General features: G+C 48.0%; 1 protein-coding gene across 16 annotated transcripts in view; it reads right to left on the bottom strand.

Moving 5' to 3' along the window:
• Positions 1-13,153, bottom strand: part of DEPDC5 (DEP domain containing 5, GATOR1 subcomplex subunit) — a 111,519-nt gene that overhangs the window by 6,394 nt on the left and 91,972 nt on the right. For 13 of the 16 annotated variants that reach the window (XM_073223175.1, XM_073223176.1, XM_073223180.1 and 10 more), the window contains 4 exons: positions 12,510-12,618; positions 11,000-11,224; positions 3,416-3,585; positions 394-565 (listed from right to left, as the gene is read on the bottom strand). In XM_073223175.1, the coding sequence (XP_073079276.1) occupies positions 394-565; positions 3,416-3,585; positions 11,000-11,224; positions 12,510-12,618 (676 nt within the window). The other 3 variants (XM_073223177.1, XM_073223191.1, XM_073223190.1) reach the window with 3 other exon arrangements.

Raw genomic sequence — 13,153 nt, 5'->3', positions numbered from 1 at the left:
TTCAAATCCCCGTGGCCCAAACCAGTCGGGCTAGAGCATAGAAAGGAGAGTGAGGGGAGATACCAGTGCCACTTTTGATTCACGAGCATCAGACCCTCTCCCACCCATCTCACACTCCAGGCCTTCGAGTTTCTTCCTGAGCTGGCAAGGCAGTGTTAGGTGCTCCCATTTGAGAAATAGGGATTTTGAGGCTCAGAGTCACTAGTAAGTGACTTGTCTGGGGTTACCCAGCCACTAAGACAAGAACCAGCATCAAAAAACAGATCTTTCAGCCCCTTGCCCAAAGGCTCCCTCCATGCACCGGCCTGTGTTGATTAGGGACCCACAGAGGTGTCCTACAAGGAGGGGTTCTCACTCGTGGGGACGGGACAACCAGAAGGGAGTATCTCTTACTATCGAACAGGTGCTCGCTGCCTTCTTTGAGCAGGCAGCTGATGTTGAGTGGGATGAAGAGCTGGGCGCGAAGAGGATCGCCATACAGGTAACTGGGCAATGCAAAGGGACCCTCCAAAACGGGGACCAACAAAAAGCCACAGGAAGTGGCTTTTCGGTGCCAACCTTGGACCTGGTGGAAAGCAAAGAAACAATGTCATCTCCAAGTTCATTCAGACAGGAGAAAATACTTCCCAAGGATCGAAGCCACTGGAGGGGTGGCATGCCTACTGACTGGCATGTTCATTTATTAATGTTCACTGGCTCCAAACTGGTCCTGGGCAGAAAAAGTGCAGTTTAACCTGCTGATGAACACTTGAAATACTGTGTTGAGCACACAGCTCCTCTTTTTGGCCTGAGCCTCTGTAACGTCAGTGTTTCTTTTGGAAGGAAGAGAATGATGAGAGCTATTTTTGCCTCCAAAAAACCCTTCTCATTCTATAGGATGTTGGAGGAAGGTCACAGGATATATGTTAAGTCCTAATTTTGTCCTTTATCAAATTACTAAGTCCAAAGTAACAAACAGGAAAACAATCCCCTCAGGCTGGCTGGAAGGGACATGACATGGGGTGCAAGATGACTATGGTGGCCTCTGGCCAGAAGTGATAACCCCTATTCTGGCAGAAAGGGAGCCACTCTGGCAAACTCCCAAAAGCTGTCTGAAGAAGGCTGATGGAGAACAAAAGTTTCTGGGACATAAAGACGAACCCTCTCAATTACATTTTCCTAGGGAACAGTGGCAATTTTCTAGGTCTTAAGATACATTTTATAACGATAAAACTGATGTATTTTTTTTAAGTTGATGCACATGGCTCTGGCATACAGATGAGATTCGAGTCAAATAATATTTTAAAACCTACAGATTGGGCCATACCTTGACTTAAGCAATATGACTATGTTGAAAACTGAAGGGCAGTATCCTTATCCTTTTTCCCAGGAATACTCGTAAGAACAACAATACAACAATAATAAAAACCAAGATTTCTGTTTAACCAAAATAATTAATTCTAAGGCTCAACCACCTTTTTACTTTACGTAGTATTTACTCTAATAAAATGTCATTTGTAACAAATCTGGACATTGCCTTAAAATAATAATTAACCTACACCAGAGATGTCTAAAAACAATAAAATGATAAATGGATTAGCAGCTTTCAGTGAGTTTTACATGAATTGGTGTAAAAAATGTATTTTTGAAAAACAGCTGCTAAATTCCTCCAAGGCAATAAATATTCTTCTTCCTGCCAAACTGTTATTATATGTGTGTGTCTAAGAATGTTGCTGTGAGATAGGATTATCTGGCAGGGCTTTGAAGGTTACACCTGCGGGCAGAGGCTCAGCTGTGCCTGGAGCGAGCGGCCGTCCTGGTGCCGCCTGCCTGGGGAAGAGCTGGGGTCCTCGGCAAACCGAGGATAGGCAGCTGATGTCCATTTGGGCCTGCACCGTAAGAATGCTCCCCTGAGGAGAGTCTCTCCGGGGCGAGGACCCTCCAAGGCGCTCACAGCACGTGGATGCACATGGGCTGGGCAGAGACCCCGACAAATCTCCTCCTCCAGATGCTATGTCTTGCTTGACAAAACCAGGCCTTTGAGCCCTGGACAAAACAAGAACCCTGTGTCATCAGCAGGTGCTGTGCTCGTTCCCCTTTGGTCACCGCCTAGCCCTTGTCAGCTCTTTCTGAACTTTCAGCTGCTCTCAGCTGTGTGATGAGATGCTTGGGCCAGTGTTAGAAGAGAGCGGGACTCAGTTGATGCTTTAGAAAAATATTCTTTTGGTTGCAGGGGAGGGTGTATAGAAAGAGTAGCTGACTGTAAAGATGGCTAACGAAGCTCCTGGGAGATACCAACAGCATGGGTTAGGAGTTTACTCTGTGGACACTAGAACTGGGGACAGTTGTGGCGGATGGCTTCTTAGTGCAGGACATGTCACACTAATGAGTGACATGGTTAGACAGACAGGCCAGGAAGGACTAGGAGGAGGAAAGACTGGCAGATGCCCAATGGGCACTCGTGACCTTTGGGTTGGCTGGTTATTTCTTTGTCGCAGAGGCTGTCCTATGCTGTGTAGGATGGTGAACAGCATCCTTGGTCTCTACCCACTAGACATCAGGAGCGCTCCTCCACCATTTGTGATAAATAAAAATGTTTCCATATGTGACCAAATGCTCCTATTGGGGCAAAATCACACCCCAGAGTTAAAAGCAGCAATGCTCATTAAGGGGGGATTCGTTAAGTAAACTATGACACAAACAAACAACAGAATATTCCATAGCCCTTAAAAATAATGAGGCAAAACAAAAACAAGGTATTTACTTATATTAATATGAAAGAAATATGGGTAATAGAAAAAAAATACAATGTAAATAGTATATATTTACTATAAGACCAAAAAAACCCTACAATGTAAACAGTATATATTCCAAGATATCATATCTTTTTAAAGAAGAAAAGGTAACAAGGCTTTATACACATGCACAAAATCTCTCTGGAAATGTACTCAACAAAATGGTAAGATGGTTGATTTTAGATCAAAGTCCCAGGGAATGGGGTAAGGTTGGGAAAGAGACTCGCTTTTCATTCTATTTATCAGTGATTCTCAACTGAGGGCAATACTCTCCCTCCCTGGGGAAATACAGCAATATCTGGAGATAGTTTCAGCTGTCACAATAAGGGTGTGCTCCCAGCACTTAGAGGCCAGGGATGTCACTCAGCCTCCTACAATGCACAGGACAGGCCCCCATCACAGAGAGTTACCTGGCCCCAGATGTCAGCGGTTTCAAGGTTGAGAATCCCTGATCTATACCCTTTGACTGAATATTTTACTACACCTAAATTTGTTAAAGAGGTTATTCCAATAGTCCAAGTGAAAGGTAATAGGAACCTGAACTTAAAAAAAAAAAGGTGACAAGAATCTCTACTAAGCATCCACCATGCCCTTCTGCAAGGTGAACCAGGGCCCCAAAAACAAGACAAAGAGAGTCTCACCATCTCAAAGAGAACTGCCGCAGTCACCGCCATCCAGTGGAGCTTGATCTCGAAGGCCGCATTCAGGGAGAAGTTGCCATGATAGTAGCAGCTGCACCACTCCAGTCTGTCTGTGCGGTTATTCACATCCACGTCCAGGGTCACAGTCCTCTGCTCTGGGACAGTGGCAGCTACATCAGCACACAGGAGAAACCCCGAGAGGGAGGGGAAAGGGGGAGTGGGATGAGGAGAAAGATATCCAGATATGAAATGGCGGATTCACCTAACAGAAAATTGCAGGTTCTAAAAGCTTCCTGGAAATCACCTAGTCCAGGGGTTGGCAAACTTTTTCTGTAAAGGGCCAGATAGAAATATTTTAGGTTTTGCAGGCTATACATCTGTTTCAACCACTCAACTCTGCTATTATAGTGTAAAAACAGCTGTAGACATTATATGTGTGGGCTCAGCCATGTTTCAATTAAAATTTTATTTATAAAAAGAGATGGCTTTTTAGGGAAGTGAAACTACTCTGTATGATACTGTAATGGTAGATATACATTATATATTTATCAAAACTCACAGAATGTACAACACTAAGAGTGAACTCTAACATAAAACACAGACTTTGGGTGATAATTTCAGTGTAGGTGTATAAACTGTTAACAAATGTCCCACTCAGGGGCAGGGTGCTGATGGTAGGGGAAGCTGTGTGTATTACAGCAAGGAGCGTATGAAACCTCTATGTACTATCTGCTCAATTTTTCTGTGAATCTAAAACTGCTCTACAAATAAAGTCTATTATAAAACAACGAGTAAACAAGCAGATAGAAGGTGAGATCTGGCCAGTAAAGCTGTAGTTTGCTTCCCCCTAATCTAATCCAGCCCCTTCATTTTACAAATGAGGAAACAGCAGCCCTTGGAGGGACAGGACTCGGCCAGCATCATAGAGTCAGACACTCGGCCAGGCGGAACCTCAGACATTCCAGCCCCAGAGACCACGACGGGACACAGGTGGCCCAGGACACAGTGAGGACGAAGTCCTGCTTTTCTGGTTTCAACCCAGGAATGCCATAGTTCTATAATCTTTTCTCAAGAAATGAAGCCTCATAACGAAGCTTAATGCCCGGTTCCATCAACGGTGTGTTGCTCGAGGATTCTGGGTCGGTATCAAACTGGCTCATGCTATCTGGGACTCCTCCTCAGAAACTCTACTCAACCCAGGACAGGGACATTAGGGAGATGAGCCAGACGACCAAATTCCTGACCAGACTGAAGGTCTGCAACGGGCTCAGAGGTAGAGAAAAGATTAGGGCTCTGCTCTGCCTAGCTGGGCATGGCCAGACCTGGCACTTATAAACTATGATCAACCCCTTGCCCCCAGAAGTCCAATGGTATTTCCTTATCTGAAGCACTCAGCTTAGTTCTGGGTTCTGCAGGTAGAAAGTGGATAAGTGCTGAGTGGCTTTTATCACTCACAAGGATAAAATGGCTCTGAGTCAGCAATTCTAATGAGCTGCTGGGAGGCGGTGGAGCGACAGCTAGACTCTGAATGGCACCCAGGCAGGCACCATGATATTCAGCTGCCAGGTGTACAGGTCATCATTTTCTCAAAACCAGAACATGCAAAATGGGAAACATTCTTGATTTGAAGTCGCAAGATCTAAATTCTGCCATTTACTAGCCATGTGCCCCTGAGAACGTGGCTTCTCCCCTGGTTGAGTCCCTCTCTGCAGAGCGAGATGGTGCCTGCCCTGCTGCACAGAAGACAAGTGATGATCAGGCAAAACACGGATGAGAGGGGGTCACAGTCTCCCCCTCCTGCCTTCTCCTCTAGCCTCCCTTACTTGTAACTCCCCTCCCATCCCCACTACTCCTTCCTCCCACTTGAAGCCCACGTGCACCAATGCTCAATCTGAGGCCCGTTCGTGACTCCCATGGGCACTGCTTTGACGTCTGTGATACTTAGGCTGAAGAACTGGGCAGCTCCCATGCTAAGAGGCTCATCAAATCTAGTTTCTGTCTCTGCCTTGTGCTCCTGATTCATGACCCCGCCAGAGTAACCCTTCATTTGACAGCCCAAATCAAAGGAAGAAAGCTTTACTCTCTGGTCTTGGACACTGTAGTCCTTCCCAGGGGACCGCCCCGGTCACAAAAGACGGGCACTGGGTAAGCCCCAGCAGTGATCCTGCACATCTTGTCTCTCCCATCTAGTACATTACGTTCAGAACAGGCTGGTCTGAGGAAGCCCAAGGACATGCGCTGTTCAGCCAGGTGGTCACAGGATCAAGATATCACTAGCTTTGTACTTGAGGGGTTAGATTTGACAGTACAGATGCTGCCAGCAGGCTGATGATCCTGAAAAGGCGCACGCTCGGCTGAGCTGCAGCTTCTGGTGAGTTCTCTGAATCACTCCTTGATTCCGTAAGAATGGACTTACTCACCTTGGGACAGACAGAGTCCAATAATTATGTGTAAACCGAGAGGAGGAGCAGGCTGAGAATCCTTCAGCTGGGTCACAGCAAGGGGGCGATTAATGGCCTGGGAGGGGATCAGTGTCACCAGAGCAGAGACTGACCTCAGGTAGGGCACTGAAGCTCAAGTAACAATCAGAGGTGCCCAAAAACAGAATGAGTGATCTCACGAATGAGTGCAATATTGGTGGGAGTTTTCAAAGAACAGCTGGCTCGCTGCTTATTGGGAGTGCTGGAGAAAATGTTCAAGCATCAGGGTGTAGGCTAAGGTGCTCTACGGCCTCTTCTGATCCCTCTACACAGCAGGTTGTCAAAAAAGGCTGAAAAGTAAAAGGTGTGTGAATGAGCTTTGGAAATGAGGCGCTTCTTCCAGGGCCTCAGGTGCCGCTGTGGTTTCGCAGCTCAGCAGCACAGGATGACAGGGGTGGGGAAGCGGGAGCTACCGAGCCAGACAGGACCATGTGCCGCCACCAGGCATTTCAACACAGCTTTCCACTAAGAAAAACAGCTTTCCAATGAGAATTAGAAAGTTTAAGAAGGAACATGTCAAGATAAATAAACAAAAAAGAGAGCAGGTCATTAAATGAAACTCAGGCTTTTCTATCCCTATAAATCCTGTTCATTTTTTTTCTGAGAAAAACCCCCAACACTGAAGATACTCCAATTTAAAGACAACCCATCTTTCTCACTTAAGTAAATGACACAGTAAGTCTATATTCTAACTTGAAAACACACTGGGAAGAAGTATCTCATATCCTAACACAAAGGTCTGAGGGATGTTACTGGGTAGAATTAGCTGCAGTGGTGCCATGTCAGGTTTAAAAGGAAAAGAAACACCCTTCCTTTGGGGGAGGTGATGGGCAAGTGATGAGTGAAATTCCACTACAACAATCTTGGGAGCCACTAGAAAACTAATAAAAGGAAGTCGTCCTAGAAAACACACACCAGGAAGATTCTGCCTGGTTTCAGAATCACTGGCCCCCTGACACACATGTGCAGACCCCTAGGGAAGAACGCCCACCTCATTAACTACCTGCGGAAGCCATAAATCCTCTCCTCTCCTACTCTTCCTCTTTTCTGGACACATGACCTATTTTTCTATTTGCTGCTCTTCTTTGAGTGCAATTTTCTGAAGTAACTAAGAACTGAAGCTAAAGTTAAATGACCTGAATCTCCTCTTGAGCTCAGGACTGTGGCAATGGAGAGAGGGTTTGACCAACCTGAAGAAGGAGTCTTTGGAAATGAGGACGTTCATCTAGAATATGTGAAGACAGCCTCCAGACCGACATGATGATGCAAAGGAGACAGGTCCTGAAGCATTTCCCAGAGGCAGCAACTAACCCGGGAGTCAGTGCAGCAAGCAGGCTGGGACTGTGCACGCAGCTCCACGGCATGCAGCCTGTCTGTTCACGGGCTGGGGACCTAGTGACAGGCAGCTTGTCTGTTCCCTGGCTGGCAGCATTCTCAACAGGATGAATGGTACAATTACTGTCTTTCTGACTATCCGACAATTCATTGTTTAGTCTACCAAGGTCTGCTGACTCCAGACTTCATGTTCCAAATCCAACTTTCTCCAGTTCTGCCAAACTACATTCCTTCACCTTTTTTCATATGTTCGACATTTATTTGTGACAAGCCTACTATGTGTCAAGTACCACTGTACATGCTGGGGCAGCCAGTGAATGAAATGAAGCTCATCACCCAGCTTAAGTCTCTGTGGAAGGGGAAAAGCACATGAACTGTGCAAACACACACAATGGCAGGAGTGAGAAGAGCAAAGGAGACTGAGAAGCAAGATGAGGGGCCCAGAGTGGGCAGGGTGGGGTCAAGGATGGTCTCATCCATACGGTGACCTTGGATGGGGCGGAGACCTGACAAGTGAGGGAAGGAGCCCTGAGGACACCAGGGGACCAGGGCCACGGGTGGAAGGAGACGGCCTGCTGCAGAAGAGTTCTGAGTTCTCAGTGTGTTCGCAGATGTGCACGGAAGCTGGTGCGCTGAGGCCGAGAGAGCAGGAGATGCAGCACGGAGTGTGTGGGCCACAGCATGGAGGGCTTGTGGGCTGCAGACTGGCTCACATTCCAAGTGAGCTGGGAGCCATGAGAAGATCCTGCCCAGAGGAGGAACGGGGCCTCAGCTGAAAGGGTCTCTGGCTCCCATGGAAAGTGGATTATGGGGAGCAAGGGTGGAAGTCGGGAGGCCAACTGAGAGGTAACTGCAATAATGGAGGCAGGAGATGATGGTGGCTTAGACAGGGGGGGCCACAGAGGAGACAGTAGGAAGTGGTCAATTCTGGAACTATACAGAATGTGGATATAAAGATAGAATTTGCTGATGGACTGGGTGGCGATCGAGGGCAATGAAGAACATGAAGCCAACTGAGTTTTCTGGACTGAGTGCCTAGAATGTGAAGGGAAGGTTCAGGGAGTAGCAGGAGCTTTGTAGAAACACTTCCCATCCAGTCATCTAAGTAAGAGATGTCAGGTCAGGAGACGGATGGATGGGCCTCCAACTGGAGGCCCTGGTCTCGGATGGAGGCAGACCTGGGGACGACCAGCCCCAGGGGAAGTGCAGGCCAGCACACCAGGTGAGATGCCTTGGGCCTGGCAGTGCGGGCCTGGGCTGAGGCCTGGTGCAATAAGGTTGACAGATTGGGCAGCTGAGGAGAAACATCAAAGGAGGCTGATGAAAGGGGAGGAGGGCCGAGAGAGTGGGGTCCTGAAAGCCAGGCAGCAGCAGCACTTGCGGGAGAAGTCAGGGGTATCTGGCCAACGCTGCTGATGAGGCAAGGAGGCCTGGCACTGAGCACCATGGAGGTCCCAGTAATTTGGGGAGGAGCTGTTCCAGCACAGGGGATGGACAGAAACCTGACTTGAGCTTTTTTGCCTGTTTTGTTTTGCTTTACTTTTGACAACATGAGAGGCTGTGCATCTGCAGACGGTGGGATGTTTTGGTGGAGGGAGAACTCAGAGAGGAGGCCAGCCCTTGGAGGGCTGAGAGGGTGGGGTCCTCTGCACAGGCCTTGAGAGGAGCAGAGGTGGCTCATCCATGGTGGGGACAGACATGGCTATGGGGAGGGCAGAAGGCAGGTGGAATGTGGTTTACTTCCAATGCTTCAGTCTGCTTGGTGACACAGGACGCTGAGGGTGGGGAAGGGAAGCTGAGGTTAGAGGTTTGATGGCTCTGCACTGTGAGTGAGGGATGTGAAGACAGGAGGTACGGGGTTGGGGGCAGACTGGAAAGATGGCAAGAATAAGTGGACGTAGGTCCTGGTGGGATCTGAGTTACTAAAGATGGGACTGGAGGGAGTGTGCTGGAAAGATGAGAGGGTAACACAAGACAGCCACAGTTTTGGAGCAAGCAGCTGGAACCTGGAGGGACCCTTCATCACTCAAGAAGCTGCGCCCCTGGGCTGGGCCATCAAGTAAGGCATCTGAAGTCCTGACAGGCTTTGACTCCTGTCCTCCTGGGGCCGTAGTGCAGTGTGGTTAGAGCTCAGAGGGAGTCCCAAGAAGAGACTCCAGTCCCAGCACTAATTGGATACAGTGCCCGGGAGGTATATTCACCTGTCTGAGCCTCAGTTTGTGAACTCTAAAGGCAGAAATCATACATCCGTCACAGGACTGAGATGAAGATTAAGTGAGACAATTTTCTGCTTGGTACAGTGCCTGACACATAAATGCTCTAGAAATCACCGCTTTTAGTGTTACTGCACTGCGCCACATCAGGCAGGGCTAGAGCAACCACGGATGCCCCACTGAAAGCACAGGGGCCCCAGGGCAGGGCTCGGCGGCGAACAGTGCTTCCCGCCACCCACCCAGCTCCTGCTCCAACCACGCATCCCACGCCCATGCTCTGAAAATGCCCACTTGCTCAACCTGACACCTGTTTAGGGGAGTGATTGATTAGCTTCCGGGCCTCTCGGGTTCGGCCGAGCTCTTGGATCTTGGCTCCTCACTGGAATTCCTCAATTCCCTCTAAGGCAGTGGTTCTCAATCGGGGGAAATTTTGCACTCCCAAGGGGACATCAGGCAATGTCAGGAGACATTTTGTCACGCTGGATGATGGTGGGGGTACACTGGTAACTAGTGAGTAGGAAGTACAGGAAGTCCATGCCTCTGTGTTTCCAAAAGACCCCAAGGAGGTAGAGAGAGAGAAGCACAGCACAAGGGAGAGGGTAAGTCGTGACCACGGAGGAGAGGGCACTTCTCACACCTGGCACACCTGGCACTCAGCACACTGGGCGAGGGTGTAAGGTAAAGGCGAAGCCACACCTGGATCCCACTGAATCTGAGGATCTGGAAATTGCGGTGACTATTAGCATATCCATTCTACCAGCAAGGGAAGAACTCCAGCTAGCTGGGTGTTTCCAGCCAAACTGAATAGAAGGTGGAGTCTGACTGGGGTCTGGTATATGTTATGTTGGCTTCCTCCTTCGAGGCTTTTCAGGATCTCCTCAGCCTGCCACTGAGATACAACCCCATGATGCCTTGCCTGGAGCACACATTTGAAAAAGTGCTCACATCTCAACTCATTGGTCCAGTCCTTGAGGGTGGAAGTCCCATTTCCTACTAGAGGTCACCGCCATTCACTACGTAGGCATTCACCCGCATCTGAGAGCTACAGGAGCCGAGGAAGGCAGGGAAGAGTTCTAGCTTACACCCCTGACGTGGTAATCACATGTTGGGAGGAACGTCTAAGGGGAGTTTCATGCTCAGCATAAGTGTCTGGAATGGATGACCTTTGAGGTCCCGTTGTCTTCTGAGATCCTAGGACACTACAGTCAAAGGGAAAGCCTCTGGCAGAACTCGAGCACCAGTGAGCACTAGCTCCCATCCCGTATCCTGAGGGCCCCTTGAGAAAAGTGGCCACCTCATCTTTTCTCTCCTATCCCTGCAGGTTTATTTGCACCTGCCCTTATTTGAGAACTGCTGAACACTGTTGGTTGGGACAATAATGGACTTGACCCACTCAGCCATGGAAGCTAGCACAGGAGCCCACAGTGCCAACAGGGTGGCCAATGCCATGGCAGCTCTAATCCTGGTCCACATGGCATCACTCCCTTGGCTGGCTGCCACTCTCCCTCAGCCACCCACATTGGCATCCCCAGGTCTCATCTGGGTTGGGCATCTACCTAGAAGTGCAGCTGCCTGGCTCCGTCCCCCAAAGCTGCGGCTGAAGGAGCTGTGCCTGCTTGCATAGGACGCTGGCCGGCTGGGCAGCCAGGGCAGGAGGAAGGCAGGAATCTCCGAATGCAAGAGCTCTTCGGCCACAAAGGCCACCTCGAACCACTTGCGCTGGAAGCTGGCAAAGTCGTCCACCGCAGTCGTGTGCCAGGTGGTAGGCTGCTGCATGGCCACTGGGAAATGTAGGGAGGGAGAAAGTGCCCTCAGCACAAATGCTTATTTTCTTACTGATACATGCTACAATGTGGATGACCCTTGAGAACATGTTCAGTAAAAGAAGCCAGATGCAAAAGGCACATATTGTATGTCTCCACTTAAATGAAATGTCCAGGATATGCATCTTTAGAAACAGGAAGCAGACTGGTGGTGGCCAGGAGATGGGGAAGGGAGAGATGGGTAGTGCCTGCTGATGGGTACAGCGTTTCCCGTCAGGGTGATGAAAACAGTCTGGAATGAAACACAGGTGGTAGCTGCCAACACCGTGAGTGTCCTAAATGCCATTGAATTGTTCACTTGAAAGTGGTTAATTTTATGTTAGATGAACTTCAATTAAAAAAATATCTATTTTTTATCCTTGGTTTCAGACCCCAAATTTCAGAGCACATACCAAAAAGTGAGTTTTTTCCGACGTGAAGGTAAAATAGGTATATACTGGTTAAACTCAGAATTTAAGTGAAGTAGTGATGGACACACCAGTAGCTACAAGGGCAAGTCTCACAAAGATCTACTTCTGGTATGTCCTGGGTAACAGAACACGGCGAGTGGCACAAGCCGCTCCATCTGATGTGTACATGATTCCTTAAACCCAGAGGCCGAGCAGCACTTGTCTGCAGGATGGGAGTCACTCCCAGCCAAGGGCCCGGCATACTATGGGTGGACTGGAGATGCCAGTCTGAATCCTGAGTGCCTCCAGTGCCACCCAAGCCAGCTCCCACCATGCTGGAGACTGCTCTCTGGGAGATTATGCTTTCTCATTAAAAGGGGAAAAAACAAAACAAAACTTAAGATGTTATCTTGGAAAACCTGCTAGGATTTGATAATCTTTCTGGGAGAAGAAATGGAGTCTAAAGGCTCAATAACTAAAAAGTGCTGTTAGTTGCAGATTAGAGCCTGTCATGTTACACTTAAACCACCTGCACTGGGTGGAAAGCACTATAATTAAAAATAGTGACCAAAAAATGACTCATGGGAATTTCATCACACCAGGTCCCTCAGCCTCTTTTAGGTTTACCTTCCATCCACAATGTTCCCAGCATTTTTCTGTAGTTTTAAGAAACCCCTGTCACTCCAGTTATGCTTAAATTCCTACAAATGCTTAAGGAAGCTGATGGATCCATCAGCTTAGAATACAAAATACAAAATCATACAAGGAGCTCAAGAAGCAACATCCTTTGAAAGAACAAGTCACCAGGAAAAACACCTGCCCCTGTGGGCAACAGCATTTGCCTCATCTCTGACCTCGGTCGGGCTCCCTGTCCAGTACTATCTTGTAGAAATAGAAGCCGTAGATGAAGGTCCGCCAGACTTCACCAGATGCGTGCATGATGAGCTGCTCTTCCAGCATTTTCTAGAAGGAGAGACATTGACACTCTGAAATGCTGCAGAGTCTCATCTTAGAGGTGCAGTCCTCTGTTACACACTGGGGTCCAGGGAAGACAGGAGCACTGAGGGGACCCTACCCTCCACCCACTCTCAGGCAGGACGGCTGCACTATGTCAAATGTTGTACCTGGTGTAAATTACAGTGTAAATTTAAATTATAGTTACAATCTACAGTTTAAATTACAGTGGCATAATTATACAAGGCAAACACGTACGATAATACCATCAGATATTTCAAACATAAAGTATAAAGAAAATGCAGGTATGCCCACCCAACTTCAACAAAGTTTAACATTTTGCTAAACTGACTTCAGAGCTTTTTATTTAAAAAAAGAAAATCTCGATGGACTCTTCCACGCACCATTCCTCTTTTCTCTCCAGAAATAAATGGTTAGTGTAATGTTATTCTCATGCAAGTTTTTAATATTATTATACAGACATATACTGATAAAGAATGAGGTATTTTCATGGGATCTTAAATTTTAAATAAAGGGCATAATA

Source organism: Manis javanica, chromosome 15, assembly GCF_040802235.1.
Source record: "Manis javanica isolate MJ-LG chromosome 15, MJ_LKY, whole genome shotgun sequence".
NCBI classification, from domain to species: domain Eukaryota; kingdom Metazoa; phylum Chordata; class Mammalia; order Pholidota; family Manidae; genus Manis; species Manis javanica.
This window is presented reverse-complemented; position numbering and strand designations above follow the sequence as displayed.